Raw genomic sequence first — 18,488 nt, forward strand, 5'->3', positions numbered from 1 at the left:
CACACACACACACACACACACACACACACACACACACACACACACACACACACACACACACACACACACACACACACACACATTCCTTCACACTGTGAAAAATAGGCCATCAAACATTAAAAGGATGTCTTACTTTGGAGAGTCACCGCTCGGCTGCGATGAGAGACAGAAACATCAAAGTGGGGTATGAGGTGAAAGTGAGGGAGAAAAGTAATGAGGTACGATTTGAGAAAAGTGAAGGAGAGATGGTACAGGGGAACGGAGGAGGAAGAGCGACAGACGGAGGGGGAGACAGATAGGTTTGTAGTAGGAGCAGCACTGAAAGCCGGGGTCTCGGGACCATGCTCGTAAATCACACTTGTGTTTCAAAGAAAAGCATTAGGGCCAACTGTCAACAATTAGTCCTCCAAGTGATGCCTTACTGAGTGTGTGCACAAGCGTGTGTTTGTGTTTGTACATTTGAAGAAGATAAATGATGAACACAACTCATCTTTTTTTAAATGGAAAAAATGAAAGAATACTAATATTTGCTTGACTCCAGAACATTAAAACATAACTTGTATATCTAAGTGTATTAGATAGTCCACAGGACGTTTTAACAAGGTTCTAATCTGTACCATATAGACACTAGCTAACCTAATGAAAAAGACTACTTTCAACCATTCCAAACTAGCCCCTACACCCGCCTCCTTTCTGATTTAATTTGTGCACGTTTGCTCGGCGGGTCCGCAAATTCCGTGCCGTTCCAAGCCAGCAGGGATTACAAATTATGAAATGTTCCAACACCAAATCTACATCGATTCTTACCAACTGCCTTACCTGACCAGGTGTAGCAACGCTGTTAGTATCCGTCATGACTGATGACACTGTAGACATGCCTGCTCTTCCTTTGATAAAGCTGTCAGTTTACTGCCATTTCTTTTTCTCAAATGAGACCAGATACTCCATATCTATCCACAAGCTGGCAGGTAGGCCTAGATTAGCTCTTCGGAAAATCAATGACCTGAGAAGAGGAGAGACTCTTTGGGTTGATTCCAATCGAACCCTAACACCCTTTCCCTACCATCTACACTTCACTATGAGGGTCCGCCACATTTAGTTTCAAACCAACTAGTGGGGATCGGGATGTATTAAACCCTCCAACAGCGAGTCTGCATGGGTCCAGAACTAACAAATAGTTCCTTGAATCTTACATTGTATTTTAGTTATTTTACTGAGAGTCATGTACACCCATGTCTAGTCTAAAAAATGGTAGACGTGTTCATTTCATTGTAAAGTGTTATATACAGGTACGGTTTCTAAAGCAGCTAATAATCCTCCGATTTAAAGCAAGAAAAGGTTTGCAAAAAACGCCACTAAAGATTTTTGGTTATGACAGTTTATGCCGGAGAGAGAGTCTGTCTCGAAGCTTGCTGCTGTATTTACATCCTACACCTTAAAGAAGGACCCTCACTCAGCTCAGTGTGACCACAGATGGAGTTCCCTATGTCACAGAGTGGTAGGGTGTAGGGGTCGGTTTGGAATGGGGCCAGTGAGTGAGATACACTTTAGTGGACTTCATGAAGTTTCTATCACTTTTTAAATATATGTGACATTTACCTTCTATTATTTCGTAACTTAGAATTGCCTGCGTGTGGAGACTGTGACTTATTTTGCGGGGGGTTTCGCAGAGAATTTAGTGAATGTTTAATTACACTTTTCACCCAAGCTGTTGCACCAATACAAGTTGATCCTCACCCTCAAAAGCAAGCATATATTTACACGGTGCAAACCAAGATCACAAATCACAGGTCATTATCAGTTCACCAGTCACATATGTCTGTTGCAAGGTCGTGTAGGTCTCTGTGTGTCTGTCATTTTAAACAAATTGGCTCCGAAGCATCCTGCCTTATGTACATTTAGAAACCAGCCCCTCCTCAATCACTGCCGCTGCCACCAGTGTTGATAAAACCTCCATAATTTGCGGAAATTTCACCGGATGACAACACATTAGGTCACACACGCTTTTCTGTCTATTTGTGTGCCCGGGTGTGAGTTTTGGGCATTGAATGCACTTTTCAAAAGCTGGCAGAGAGCAACAGGGTGAGGCACGCCGGGCCAGGCCACCTAGCCACAACAGCTGCTCTGTGATTGTCGCCAGTGAGGACAGCGTTGATTTTTGGAAAGGAACTGAAGAAAAGTACACATCCTCCCCAAAGCTGCCAGCCCAGGCCACCGGCGAGCCTAAAAATAGAGGCTGCAATTGCCGTCTTCTTGTCACTGTGAACATCTAGGATGGCTATTTACGTCCCTGTGTACAGTTCAATGTCCACCCCCATCTCTTCTTTTTCAGAGGTTATTTTGATGTTTTGTGATCAGTGTTTTGGGATTCAAAGCGATGACTTATATTGTGACAGTTCCACGTTGTAAAGCGCGGCTGGTCTGTGGCCCGGCACACACAAGTCTTGATTAGTAAGTGCAGTTCCTCTACAAAGGGCAGAGGTTATTGAGGCCGAGCCCGGCATATGGTAGCCACTGTACAGTTGTATTATTAAAGTGTTTTCGGATCCAACCACAGCGTTCTGCTGTATACAGAGGTAGAAGAAGTACTCGGATCCTTTACTTAATCAAAAGGAGAAATATTACAAGTCAAATCCCTGAATTCAAAATGCTACTTAGATAAACCCTGTTATGCTTTTTGGGGTTTTCCCTTCCCTGAAGTGAGTTATAGTTTAAAGTTATAGTTTTTTGCATGTAAATGGTTTGCAAAGCCAACATTCCCAGTTTCCTCAAGAGGGATTTGGTCAGTTTGAATCAGAGTCTCTGAGGTTAGGATTTTTTTAAATATGTAATTAATCTGTTCTTAATTTAAAATTCAAACAAACCCCTTTCACTGTGGAGGACGATTGTGACAAGTAACATCTCCAAACACTGCATATTAATCTATTATCATATTATTATGAGCCATTGGATGAGTTTGAGAGATGCTTTTATCAGTATAATGCATTATTTTTCAATGTAAGTACTTATTTTTGGCCCATCTACTTGTCTTGGTCCCCATGAGGAGGACCCGGGTTCGATATCCACCATCGGACCATTTGCCGCTTGTCATCCCCTCTGTCTCCCTCTTCAAAGAAAGGGTTTATTGTATAATTATTTACAGTAAAAAACATGAATTGACAAATGAATTAAAACGTATGTGGATTGCTGCTGTACAGAGTCATCTCATCGCTATAATCCTTTCATGGTTCTTTGTCTGATCTGTGTTCATAATTCTTTATGAAAGACTTCTCTCTATTGTAAAGTAGATTGAGATGAGGCTTTCATCTGCCACTTAGAGGTCCACATCCAGGATGAAATACATGTTTTTTTAACGTGTTTACACACAACTCCGGTCCAACACATCATTGCGAGGCTATTAGTCAGAGCAACAGATTTGTTTCCTCACCCCGCAGAAGCCCTGGTGGTCCGATCACTGAGCCATCTGGGCTTTGGCGCTGGTTCAGAGAGAACAGGGGCGGCAAAAAACAAGGTGTGACGGGAAACAGTTAATTCACTTGTTGATAAAGGGACACTTCCTTTCTGCTATTAGAGGCTGACGGCTTGCTTATTTGGGTTTGGACTTTGGTGTTATCTCGCCTCCCTCCTCCAGTCAGTCATCGGCCCTTGGTGAAAAACACCAACTCTTCACCGAGGTCGATGCCAAGGAAACATGACCTAATAACTGCCGGTGTGTGACACTTTAGTACATGACCTTGGTGCGACCCTGTTTTTACAGTATACTCTAGTAAGTTGAATACAGTACAGTGGAGTATGTTGAAATCTCGGTTTCACACAGATAGGAGATGGGTTTAACAGAGCAAGTTAGCATGCTCATTTAAAAAACGTGTAGCAGTATGAAACAGTGAGATAGATGACTTGTCCAGATTTCATCATGTCATCATGATGAGCTGTCTTGGATCGGCGTCCAGACTGAGCTAACCGGCGTTCGTAAAGTCACCACAGGCCCACATGTTGGTCATATTTATTGTATTTAATTTTCTGCACTTTCTTTTAAACACCCTATTCTGCCTTCTACATCCCCATTGTATTGTTATAGCATCCCTAGCCTAGATAGCCACAACATGGTGAGCACTTACCAGGCCTGCAGTGGTGTTCTGTATCAAAGTACATTTACTGTGCTTAAGTACGGATTTGGGGTACTTGTACTTTCCTTAAGTATTTTCATTTTGTGCTACTTCATACTTACTGTACATTTTGGAAAATTAGTTTCTAGTTACTTTACATATTCATATTATAATCTAATACAACATATACACAAACTCATACATACACTATGATGTATTATTATTGGTTAAGATATCGAGCAGCAGTATATAAATTAATTTAATTAGCTCCATCTTTACCAGCAGCGATGAACCCCTTAATGCATTAATAACAATAATCCAGTAAATTAAAATAGATTATTCTAAATTAGGACATTATGCACAATAAGTACCTTTTACTTTTGATACTTTAAGTATATTTTGATGCCAATCATTTAGTATTTTTACACTGTAGTATTTCTACTTTTACCTAAGTCAAATATCGTTAACCTCTGCTACCCCTAACCAAACATAGGAGTAGGCACAAAAGCAAAATTATCGAATTTAGGGATTGAGTAATAAAGTCGTAATCTATACATTTAAATGAGTGAAAATACAGAAGACATTATCATTAATCCAATATGATTCTAGCAAAAATAAATCTGCTTGTTTAACAGACTTTTTTTTAAACAACACAACATGTTGTTACCCATAAATCCTCATGCAATCAACTGCCGAGCTAGTTTAGCAATCACCGCGTGTAACCACGACAGCAAAATAGTGGTGAGTATCGTTACTAAGTTCTTGGGGTGACCATGACACAGGGGGTAAATAGGCATAAACCAAGCAGAGGGTCATTGGTTCGATTCCCACCCCCAGCAGTCACATTTCAAATTGTCCTGGGCAAGATACTTAACCCCCAAATTGCTTCCATATTCATAAGTACGTCGCTTTAGATCAATTTATCAGATAAATAACATGTAATATTTTGTACGCGCCATAGCAAAAGTATGTTATAATCTAATGGAATTTATTAGGAAAAATAAGGATGTAGGAATACTAGTTAATGGTACACTTTGGTATAATTACCCCAAATGATAGACATTAAAGCTTGGTGGTATCCCTGTGTTTTAGTACCGGAGTTGTCCTCCGAGTGGCGCTGTGAGGTCAGGATTCAGCGGTGTGCAGAGGGAGGAGCAGAGCAGACAGGAAAAGACTTGAAAAGCTTGAGTTGTGCTGCCAGGGTTTTGCTTTGATACAAATCTAACAGCAGTCGAGGAGCGGAGCAATTTCTCTGGCTTCTTTAATGAATGGTCCCTTCCTTCAACCAAAAGAACTTGCAGCCGTTCTTTAAAACGTTTCTCTTTTAAAGAGGCAGTCGAAACATAGTACTGTTGCATATAAAAAAAACCTTTCCTGAATTTGTCTTTTTTGCATTGACTTGCCTCTTTTGGTTGTTTTCTTAAGAAGGCCATAGAGGAATGATTTTAATTAGATCTTTATCATTTCTTATGAAAAAATAGTTCTTTTTTCTGAGTAGAGTTTATTACCCTTGTATTATAAATATTTGTGACGCATAAAATCCAGAATCACATTTGCACCACACTTTATATATCTTAATCATTTACCCTACAAATGGTTGCAGAGGAAACACACAATTACGAATATCTTTTCTAAAAGGAGCAGATGTTCTTTTAAAAGCATTTTCCCCTCAACCTGCCATATCGTCAAGAGGATTAGGACTTTGTACATTACTCAGTACATTTGATTTAACCGTGTGTGTTACAGTGTGTGTGCCATCAAAGGTAAGAGACTTGTGTTTGTCGCAGGCTCCACCGGCAGGCTTCTTCTCCCCTGCGGTCGGCCAGAGCCCCGCTCGGCTTGAGTCAATAAACGGAGAGCTCAGCGCAAAACCACACTGCAATCGAACAAGCTGTTTACTCTGAAAATTAGCCCTCCCCTGTACTTTTGGGGCTTTTAAAGCGACCGAAAACACACAGTGCGAGGAATATGTATCTTGGCCCGCCAAAGACCTCTGTCCTTTTTGTACCAACCCTAATAACTGCATCTCCACAACCACTAAGCTCTATTATCACTGGGTGCCCGCCACTGCACTCATCATTATTTGATTTGCAAAATTGCGATAAAAGAAATAATAAAGCAGGCTTGCAATTACACACAGAAGGCACTTGTGGCTTCCAGCTTCCAGCCTACCATGTGAATAGTTCACGCTCTGAGAAAGCCAAAGCCTTTCAATGTCGCAGGATCAATAGGTTTGACATCCCACCTTTGTTCCGCTGCAGTGTGAGGACACTGGGTTTGTTCTCTCTCTTGTTTGAGTTGATCGGTGTTTCTGAATTTAAAGCCAGTAAAAGTGTTGCTTTTACACCAATGTTGTTACTAACACCATCCTTTGTAAGTGTACAATATATCATTCATAAATACAGTTATTTGACTTGGGTCAAATAAAACAACACATTGTTGATAGAAATTCAAGATGTACTCTACTATAACGGAAATCATTTTTGTTAATTAATTTATTGATTAAAAAATTCAAAGGCTTTATTTGTCATATCCACAATAGGTTCAGCATAGTGTTGGCAATACACATGTTAAGTTCCTCCAGCAATGCAATATGGAAAGAGGAAATGAAAAGTGCAAGGGAATGGTTAATGGTATATGTTATATTGTAAAAGTAAATATAGTAATCCATATAGACAACTCACTAGTAATATTCCAGCTTGAAAGTAAACCTATTATATTCACATTACACGCACTTCATTTAGACTGCCAAAACCCTACATTGATATCATATCTTGTTTTTTACCCGCTATTCAAACAGAGCTACTGTCACAGCAATCAATGTCAATCACTATTCATTACTACAACACCAACACCAACAACAACAACAACAACAACAACAACAAAGTGAACTCTGCATCGGCTGCAGTATAATCACCTATAACATAGAATGTTTATGTAGGAAATGTTGAATTATGTTGCCCATATGTGTTTGTTATCATCCACTGTATAATACCAAAGGTCATTTTGATTGAGTTAAAACAAACAGAAATATCAAAATTGTCTGTTTTGCAGAAAATATTTTATACAAGCAATATGCAATAAGTTCCTTGTGCTGAAGATGTGAATTATGATTTTGTGTTTGTTTAACCTTGTCTGGTTGATGATTGTCACTGGACTCCTTTATCTCCTTTTCAGTCCTGCCAACTCCAATCTAAAATAAACGTAAGCAACATTCTACAAAGTGCTGATACCTAAACGGTAACATTAAGTTTAGCATCTAAAATATTCCTAAAAGTGCAGATTATACAACACAATGTAGAATACTGGCACAATGAATATACCATATGTACGCAGTATGGACAGCAAGCAGTGTGTATTGATTAAGTTAATACTGTTTGTACAATATTGAAATACTAAATAATAGTTTTCAAACATATATGTACATTGAACAGCTTGAAACAAGTTATTTTCACTTTTTATAAAATCAAGAAGATGTGTCAATCGATAACATCGTACATAATGGGCGTTTCAACATTTCCATTATCACTTACATTCGGAGCAAAACACATTATTTTTGCCTTTTCTCACAATTACAGTACGTTAAACGAGTTAGAAGGGAGCACAAATAGTATGGTTTTTTATAGTATTAACTCATTGAAAAACACTTAATGATCAGAGATGATCTTCTTTGATCACAAATCTAACTATCTTTAAACTATTAAAGTGTCCCATGGATCACCTTGTAGTTTTTGTTTTGTTTTTTAGTTTTTTCTACATTGACATTTTGAAAAAAAGAGAAAAACAGGAACCATGTAATGAACTCTTTCGTTCTCAAACTGTCTCTGCCTCTCCTATTTACTCTCCTTTGGTTTGTAAGTGTGTATGACGTGTGTGTGTGTGTGTGTGTGTGTGTGTGTGTGTGTGTGTGTGTGTGTGTGTGTGTGTGTGTGTGTGTGTGTGTGTGTGTGTGTGTGTGTGTGTGTGTGTGTGTGTGTGTGTGTGTGTGTGTGTGTGTGTTTGCACCCCCTCTTGCCAACATGCACACATACACCTCCTGCTTTCCCAACATCCCTCTATACTGTGAGCTACTAGCTCCTTGACACAAATCAGATGATGCACACACACACACACACACACACACACACACACACACACACACACACACACACACACACACACACACACACACATCATGTTGGGTTGTGGATGTCATCTGATCCAGTGGAGATGTCTGACCCCCCTCCAGCTCCTCTTGCTGGTTACTCAGTCATGTCTGATGAAGCCGGATAAATGCAGACATGCTGTAAACTTAGGTATCTGATTTCAGGGTGCTGTTTGTGTGTGTTTTTAAGTTAGCGCGTGTTCCATTCACTGACTTGTTTTCTTATGATTAGGACGGGCTGTGTGTAGGAAGTGTGAATCAGTGTTTTGGGATGTCGTGTATATGAGTTGTTTTTCCTCACTGCTCACCCACTCATCTTCCTCCTTATTACAACACAAATGGCTCTCATAGCCCCTTCTTTCCTTTTTCATATTTCAGATATTATGAAGGAATACCAAAAAAGATCATGTCTTGACATTTTTTTCATTTTGTCCTCTGAGTGTTTGGTTTTTTATTAGCTCCCTGACGTGAGAAATGTCAATGAAAATATAAAAGAAAAACTTTAGCTTGCCGTTTGGGAGCGGAGGACTGGGCAGGAAGCCATGTTCACACAGGCCGGCCTGACCCTCACTCTTAGCTTCGACTGCAAATAGTAAACAAGCAATGTCGTCGCCGTGCAGAGAGAAAAGACAGACAGGCAGGCTGGAAAGGCAACACTGAGAAGAAGATAGATCCCTCCGCCGCGAGGTTACCTGAGAGACAAGGGAAAAGAAGATGACATGATGGCTTTTCCACCCGTGTTCCGATTCCTTTGCAAAACAGTAAATCCTGTGAAGTTTATTTTCTTTGCAGCATCTGTGTTTTATAAGGGCTCTTTTAATTTGTTTTTACTCTGTCCAGTGGGGATCCCAGCTCCTTCTTCTTCTTTTTTTCCTTCCCCCTTTATGTTCGACCTTTTTTAGCCCTCCCTGTATTCATCTCTGTCTCCCTCTTTCCTCCCCTGTGGAAGTTAGTGTTTTAATAATAATACTTTGGGGAACTGGGATAGTAGAATCGCTTTCTTCTTCGGCACAAAAAGGGTCCAACCCCTCTTTTTTCAATCCCCTGCTTTAATCCCTCCCTCCTTTAGGACTATCAAGGTATGAATGGTGGAATGTGGGTATAGACCAGGGGTGTCGAAACTAGGGCCCGGGGGCCAACTGAGGCCCATTGTCTATTTTGAATTGGCCCTCAGCAATTTCAAAAAGTATAATGGACAATGGCCCACTCCTGAAACTTGTGCTATTCCTTTATTGTACTTCTTAAATATATATGTAAACATATATTTCACAGTAGTATTCAAGTGTTAAAAAGCCCACTTTTCAAATAAATTCAGTCAATTAAAGTTGAAAACATTGTCTTACAAATCCTAGCCAAATAACTGATTTGCATAACCAGCTTGAAATATCCCTTCCTATTTCCCCTTTGTTATAAGCAAAGGCTTCTGTTTTAAGGAATGAGCAGCAACTTATGAGGCAATATACCTCACCTCTAGTGAGTGTCCCAGCCCTTCGTATGCTTTTCGGTATGTGGCCCTCAGTGAACAAAGACTGACACATTGTTGCTGATATAGGCCAATTTTAATAGAACTGCACTTATTTAAGGTGGTAACAACTTAAAATGTTGGTGCATATATAGTACTTGTGTTTTATTACCAATGTAAAAACAATATATTTTATCCTATTAATACAATATGTTAAATGGTAAGTGGACTGCATTTATATAGCACTTCTTGGCGACCTCTCAAAGTGCTTTTACATATACAGTACAAGCTGGCAGAGGCGGCGTCTGCCATACAAGGTCATCTGCTCTGGAGCCTAACATTCACACACCATTGGCCACTCCATTGGGAGCCATTGTGTTTCGGGTTAGTATCTATCTTGCCCTGATTCAAATCAAGGAATTGTTGGAAATACCTGATCAAAGAATAATCACTTTTCTGACTTCTTTTATCTTTTTAAATGAAAATGTATTTTGGAATTCAAACATAAGTGTCCATTGCGATTTTTCCAATGAACACTGATTAGGAGCGCGCTTGTGAACTGTCAACGGGGGGGCATGCATAACACGGCATAACACCGGAGCCCCGCTGCGGGGAAACGTTGGCGCCGTTCTGAGTTTGTTCTAATCTGTCAACATGATGGACGGCTTTTAGATTTTTCCGTCATTGTTAAAAAAAAATCCGTCATAGATGAAAAATATTCGGTTAACGCGACCTCTGCCACAGACATATGCTGGTCAGTATATCCTAAGTATTGAGGAAAGAGAGCCAACCCTTATTTTAGGTAGGGAGTATTAGAGGTTGCGCCAAACAGCCCATATTTTAATATAACATAATTGCTATACATGAAATAATTGCTATACTTGTAATGACGGTCTGGCTAAGATTCCTGATCTAAAAGCTGTAGCAGAGATATTATTCTCTGACTAGAGTCCAATTCTGTTGAACAAATTAACCAACTGGTGTAAAGTCGTTATTACACACTAACTGTTGCCTTTTGCGTGCAAAGATCGGTTTCATCTTGTTGGCCTGGAAGTAACGGAAATATATCAACTGTCCAAAAAAGTCTAGTGAAAACCATAAAACGTATTCCCTTGCTGCGACTTCATCGTTTTTGTGTTCTCTTCCTTACTCTGCCTCTTAACCCAAATCCTCTTCTGACCTGCGAGAGTTTTCTCTTCCCTTGACTGAAATATTCTCTTCTGGCAGAACAATTCAAATAAGACAAAGTGTCCGTGGATACACACAGTCTTCAGAGCTTGTCCTTTTGCACGTTGGCTCCTCTTTCTTGGCTCCTTGCCTACTGCTTGTATTGGATGCAAATTGGGTATTAAAAGAGGGGAGAGAAACATGAGATAGCGTGTCAGGGACTGGCTGAGAAGAGGGAAAGAGTGCGAAGGTTAGAGTGAGAGGCTTAATGCGAGGAGAGAATGCAAATGCTGTTGAGACAGGGATGGATGGATGGAGGGGAGCTGGATGGATGGTTGGATTAAAAGGAGACGAGGGTCAGGTGACAGTGTGACTTTTTGGCAGGGTCAGAGTTTTTCACCGGACGACACGACGGAGCTGGATTTGCATTGATGGATCTCTTTTCCATGGGAATGTCATGTATCAGTGCTTGGGCACATCACGCCCCGGTCATTAATCAAATCATGGCCTCCGTCGAGGGCTATCTGTCTGTCTGACGGACTCTTTTCATCTGTCTACCTCTCTCTCTTTGAAGTATCCTTGGTCAGCCCTTTTCCTTTCTGACGTATTTCTTACTTGTTTTTATCTATTGAAAATAATGCCTTAGCACCTGCTTAGCACATAGAACAAATCTGTACAGTTACATTTCAACAGGCATTTGAAAAAGAGGATTTCTATACCATAAGCGTCTTTGAGTTTCCTGAAAAGCGCTATACAAGTCTCATGTATTATTATTATTATTATTATTATTATTATTATTATTATTATTATTATTATTATTATTATTGTATTGTTGTCGAACAAGGAAAAGTCGTGTCTGCAGTAACGTAGTATCATTGATAGGCACAGGTAGTAATTGGCAGACATTCCTTACATTTCAGAATGATTTTAAATCACACCTTAATTTTAAAATCCTTAAACTATTTCTAAGTGTAAAAGTATGTAAGGCAAGGCACATTCATTAATATAGCACAAACTAAAACAATCTAAACAAGAAAGGTCAAACTAAAAGAATGAAACGGCATTTTCCAATAATTTATTTTTTTGATTTAATAAAAAGCAATAATGTAAACACACATTTACAAAAAGCATATGTAGTCTTCATTCGGATAGTTGTTTGAATCTTTCTAAACTGATTCCCACTCCCAATCTTTGACATTAGTAGAGGTAAACACTCCCTTTATCATTTGTTAGCATACCTTTACTCCTTTTGTCTTCTAGCCACACACACACAGACACACACACTTCACTGCTGCCTGTCTCTCAGACATCCAAGCTGTCTTCCCATGTATCATCTTCTGGCCGTCCGTGATCTCCAACACGTTCCACATTAAGTCGTCTTCACTGGGGGGGGTTATGACAGTTGAGGAGCACTTGGCCTTGAGTGACAGCACGGCATGATCATCAACTCCCGCATCTGTTCTAGAACCCACAGTGAGGCTTATTTTTTAAGGGTGGGGGATTACCGCGTATAAAGCAGTGAAGCTAAAGTCCTCGTTTGAATGACGATGCTAAATTCGTCAACACCCCCACCCCCAAATCCCAACCCTCCACTCCCTTCTTTGCTGAAGCACCATTATGGCTATTCAGGCTGCTTCCTGTACTGATTCCCCCCCCCCCTCCCCCTCAACACAAAAGGTGGCTGCCCAAGCTCTCGGGGTGTAGCTTTTGAAATCTGGAGGACTTTCAGGATCGGTCCCGGCACAGACCTCTGCTAGTCTTACCAATAGAGGAGCAGAAGGAACTGAAGGACAAGTTTGTGTAATGGTCTCCTCTCTGCCTCTGAAGGTCATGCGGCATTGTGGGCCAGCGGAGGTCTGAAGGACGGCCCTAATTAGAGGCCCACAACGCGGAGGTTTGGCAGGGCTAATGAATCTCAGAGCTCCACGTTAATGATCTAAAAGACTGGTCCAAAACACTCAGCAGTCCCTTTCCGCTCGCATTCAGCCTCCTCTTGATCGCTCCTTTCCAAATACTGACGAGGCACTCTCCTCCTCTACCTTTATTGTAACCTTTGATGTCCGCCCTGTTTTCTTTGTCTTCGCGTCCCCCCCCTTCCTCCTTCTCATTCCTTTATATTGCGGGGCTGTCACTCATCTATTAAGGCAACAAATGGAACAAGGAAAACATTCAACGGGCGTATTGTGGTTGGCTCTTTATTTCTTTTGAAAGCACTTGAACTTGGATTTCTTTTTTTACCCGGGCTGCAGCTTGAATCAGCAGGGTCTCTTGTATTTGTCGTGGCTTTGTCACAGGATTACAGGGGCATATTTGTTTTATTATCCACATTTACTTTCCCCCTATAGTGTAATGTTCCTTTCTTACTGTTTCTATGTGACTGTTTCTTTTCCCATTGTACCAACGTGACGATCCAAACCCATCGTGTTGCATTTGGCCCTGGTGGTATGTTGCCATGCAGATTTTTCTTTCTCAAGGTTTAGAAATAAGCTTTAGAGATGTTTGCCTGTATCCCTTTACAATGGAGGTACATGGAACTGAGCTTATAGACGTGATGTATATAAATAACAGCAACTTGAGAAACTGAGTCGGATAACAACATTTTGAAAGGGATTCTTTTCAGAAAGAAGTTCCATTCAAAAATATGAACCATATTTCAACTTAATGTGTTATAAAACCTGGCTACAATTCAGATGTGACCAGGATTTTGCCCACAGTAATATACTTCTTAATTCGACTGCTTTAGAACTCTTTTAATGGATAAAATAATATTGGTTATTGTACAATAGAAACATGTTATCTTACACAATTAAATATATGCTTTGGCTTTTTTATATGAAGTAAAAAACAAATCATGTGTTTATTTTACATGCACACAATTGCATGACATACTTTTCGTACCAGAGATGATGTGAAAAGAGTGTTACCCAGTAAGATGGAGGCTAACGGTATGTGTTTGGTTAAACAGTGAGTGTCACAAGCTAGCAGCCTCTCCTGGTATACCTGGTTACATTCATTAGACCTTCGACACGGTCTGATTGTGTTTAGCTTGAGCTGCATTCGATTTGAGGTGTGTGTGTGTGTGTGTGTGTGTGTGTGTGTGTGTGTGTGTGTGTGTGTGTGTGTGTGTGTGTGTGTGTGTGTGTGTGTGTGTGTGTGTGTGTGTGTGTGTGTGTGTGTGTGTGTGTGTGTGTGTGTGTGTGTGTGTGTGTGTGTGTGTGTGTGTGTGTGTGTGTGTGTGTGTGTGTGTGTGTGTGTGTGTGTGTGTGTGTGTGTGTGTGTGTGTGTGTGTGTGTGTGTGTGTGTGTGTGTGTGTGTGTGTGTGTGTGTGTGTGTGTGTGTGTGTGTGTGTGTGTGTGTGTGTGTGTGTGTGTGTGTGTGTGTGTTGATTGGCCTTGATTAACAGACTGCCAGGCACTAAAAGCCGAGCTACAGCCTTTGTAATGTAGCATCTTGAGCTGGTTATTTCCAATCATTCCACAGGAGGCCTTGAACCTGGGGGGGGTGTGGTGTGTGTGTGTGTGTGTGTGTGTGTGTGTGTGTGTGTGTGTGTGTGTGCTTCAATATAAGAGTGCTCAGTATATTTAAACAAGATTTTTGTATGTAACAGTAGGTGTTTCAGTTTTGTAAACAACGCGATTGCGAGTATTTTGACTGCAATTGCAATATCATTCAATATATTCAAAGTAACTATATATATACATTACATATATATACACAGGGGATGATATCCGTGGGTTCATCTTGGCAACAGACAGCGCATTGGGGCCACTAACTCTAACCACTGAGCTGTCACCTGGCCCCAATTATCATTTTTAAAACATACTAACACTATCTTTGAAAAATATGTTTAAATTATATTTATGTAATCTTTTTTTTAAAGTGTTTTACCAAAATATAAGCTATTATTAAGTATTTAAAAAAAGTTTTACAAAGTATCGTTTGATATCGTTTGACTTGTCTGCTTCATTCAGAATTATATTTTCCAAGAAATGTGGATTTTGCAATTTTGATAAAATGTTGAAAATGTGTGCAGCCCTATAAACAAGGTCATCTGCAATCAAAGTGAGCGATGGATTTGTATTACATGTCATTTGTTCGACGCTTTTATCCAAAGCGACTTGCATACTGTGGACAACCCCCACAGGAGCAGTTTGGGGTGGAGTGTCTTGCCCAGGGACACAATGACATGCTGACTGCAGGACTCGAACTTGCTATCCCCTGATTCAAAGTCCATCATACTGTACTATCCACTGAGCCACAATCTTCCACTGGATAAAAGTGAATGAGGGAATTTTTAATACAACTCAAACTTAGAACTTAGGATTCGTCTGTAACGATAAACAAGGAACCACTTTTCACCAAAACATATTATCACGTGTGAAAGGTTTGACCAGATACCACACAGTATGATTCTCAGTACAACTACTTGGAAGGCTCTCGATTGAAATATTTCCTTTCAAATCTATTAAAAAGCTTTCCCGACCTGGAGAAAATCCAATGTTTTTCACACTTGTAATAATGTATATCTGTGTGTTTCCAGCCAAGCTGAGCAGCCAGGATTCATACCACAACTTCACCAACAACAACATGGGGAACCCGCGGCTGGCCCCGCTGCCGAGCCTCACCGTGGTGCTGCCTCTGGCTCAGATCAAACAGCCCATGACCCTGGGCACCATCACCAAGCGCTCCGGGTAGGAAGCACACTCATGCACATCGTAACCCTTCACTTTAACCCCATATTTTGCATGTATAAGCCAAACACACTTAAACGATTGTAACCCACTGTAATATAGCTGTAAGCAAGGATTCATCGTATCAGGGTTGGTTTCATGGCAATGATCGGATCGCTACACATTATCCCTTACTTGTCAATCGTTCGTAATCTCTTTATACGCTAGTTACATGAGTTATGACATGACTGGTAGCTTCCAGATCATTGGTGGATCATAGTCTGTATAACTAAAGAGCCACAGACATTATTCATCCGTCAAGAATAAATAAGACAAATGTTTGAGTTCAAGACAATCAAATAACATCTTGCCTCGGAATGCAGGAAATGATTTACACTATTTTTATTTGGATGTGTTGTAGTTTTATTTAGCTGTTGTTAGGTTGTTGATTGCATGTAACAGCAGGAGTTGTTGAAGAAACATCAACACATCTACATACAACATCATTCAGGGTTATAGACTGTTGAATGACTTATTTTGTTTGAAAATACATTTAGACTTAACAAAATACATATTTTAACATGCACAACAAATCAAAGTTAAAGGTGGGGTAGGTACGTTTGAGAAACCGGCTCGAGATACACTTTTTGTTATATTCCATGGAATGCTCTTAACATCCCGATAGCAATGAATATCTGAAGTGCTTTGACAAAAAATCCATAAAAAATGTCATCTGTGAAAGCCGTGGCGCTGTAAAAAGCACGACCAATCATCTGAGCCGGCCCGGCTAAAGTAACAAGATGGTTCCTCCAAAATGACCAACCCCACCTTTAAGGAGTTGAACTATTATTGCCAAATCATGGCACTTTCTTTTTTTAATAACTTATAAATAAGTATTTCAGAGTTCATACATCGAAAGAAATAAACAATATAATAACAATTTCAAAGTAAACAAACATATTCACACTTTGGCCTACTTTTATTTCCATTTTCATTCAGCGGTATCCACATAGTACATCGGATGGATATTACATTGATATTGCACATCCACATTATACATAGAAAGGACATTTGGATGAAAACAACACAAATTGTAAAAATAACAATGTCAAAGAATACAAGAGAAAATAAATAAATAGTCAAATGTAAAGTAAATGAAATGTGAAGAATAAAAAAAGGGAAAATTAATAAATAAAATGTTTAAATATACAGGTATAAATGATTAAATTAGACTTTTTGTCATTGTACTTGTTTTAAATAAAAACTCTCTTTAGTAAAAGCCTCCCAGGTGCAATGCACTGAGTATACAAATGAATCCTTTAAATGGTGACGAGTGTAAAGGTGTCATTGGCAGCCTATCACACTCACTTCCAGTTTGGCTGCCGTTGAAGAACATTGGAATCACACCATATTTCATCCTTAGCTTCAGTCCTTTATCTGCCGTCTGTTTCTATCAATCACACTGTAAAAACACTGAATTGTGTCAACAAAGGCCGGAGCTTTCTCTCGCATCCATCCGATGCTCATGGATTTCTTGTCTCAGGCCACCACTTTTTTGCATAGGCTAATGCAGCAGAACAGACATGCGAACTTAGTCTGAGGGCTGTTTGGAAAGCAGATAAAACACATAATTCATAACGAGAATAGAAATAAAAACCCTTACAATAATTAAAAATAATATTCAAGATACGCCAGATGCAGTTTAACCCTGCTAGCTTCCAGTATTATAAGAAAAAATTAAAGTACCTTCGTCCTCGTTATTTTTTCTTCTTCTTTTAGAGCTGGATCGTCGCCATGCATTGAAATCATGTAGTTTTAAGACCATGAGCAACAACAGGCCGTTTCTAGGGCATTTACATACCGTACAGGTGGCTCCACAAATATGGGCGGATTTCAATATTTGTATTTAAATGTAATTTTCATGCCGTGTTTGAATATGAAATGCTGTAATGATGTGAATGGACAGTGATGGATTTATTTCTCGTGTGATATTTGATAAGTGAGCTTAAGAGACGTGATCCTGCGGTGGAAGTGACCGACATTAAGCCTTTCTTTCAAAGCATTAAGATGACGGTTTGCAACACGTAGTATTGCTTTCGGTGTCCCGCTTTGGAGTATTTAGTATGATGTCCTGACACTGGTGGTTTGCATTTGGTTTTGGCTTAATGTTTAACGTCATGCAATGCAGGGCTCTCTGAGTCGAATCAAAGTCCCTTTCATTGAGAGCTTTTGTCTTGTTTGTGTTAATTTTAAAGTTATTTGTTGCTATTCTAAGTCAAAATATTTTTTTAATGTTTATTTTCATCTTTATGTCATCTGTAATAATGTTTATATTCAATTGTTATTATGCCTGTACTTGCTGTAGTCCTATTTCTATTTTTACATTCACTTGACACTCATTTCTCTTATTTATTTTTGCCTCTATCCTACTCACTCTATTATTTTGTATTCGTTTTTCACCGGCCGATGGATGTTTAAATTAGTTATTTGTCCATTATTATGCCTCCAACTTTCTGTGTAAGCAGTAATAACTACATTTATTTATGTATTTATTTTTATTTATTTCCCTGCTGCAAATTGCTTCTTTGTCTGCTGTTGCTCTTTCCAAATTCCACAAGTGTGTCATGGTCATACCTTTGAAATATACCGCAGTATATTATTTTAAACCTTCCGATACTAGACGCAATATGTGTGTTTAGATATAAGTCTTTATTGTTGTTCTTAATATTATTAAAATATATATAACCAAATCCTTTGCCTAAATACAATGTAATCAGGAACGTTTCAAATCAAAAACAATCTCATCAAGCCTAAAGAATCTTACCAGATATTTAATGCTGACTATCATTTCTTTATACTTTTCAATACTTTGTGTTACAAGTATGGTGGCAGGAAATAGTGCCATTGTTGGGAGAAATGTTCAACACACATTTTAAAAC

The 18,488-nt window shown here is 39.5% G+C and overlaps 1 protein-coding gene across 2 annotated transcripts in view; it reads left to right on the forward strand.

The window, feature by feature from the left end:
* bcas3 (BCAS3 microtubule associated cell migration factor) overlaps nt 1–18,488 on the forward strand; it is a 328,454-nt gene that overhangs the window by 72,146 nt on the left and 237,820 nt on the right. For both annotated transcript variants that reach the window (XM_034097703.2, XM_071205327.1), the window contains exon 16: nt 15,420–15,570. In XM_034097703.2, the coding sequence (XP_033953594.2) occupies nt 15,420–15,570 (151 nt within the window). The remainder of the gene's footprint in view (nt 1–15,419; nt 15,571–18,488) is intronic.

This window comes from Pseudochaenichthys georgianus, chromosome 13 (genome assembly GCF_902827115.2).
Source record: "Pseudochaenichthys georgianus chromosome 13, fPseGeo1.2, whole genome shotgun sequence".
In the NCBI taxonomy this organism is placed as follows: Eukaryota; Metazoa; Chordata; class Actinopteri; order Perciformes; family Channichthyidae; genus Pseudochaenichthys; species Pseudochaenichthys georgianus.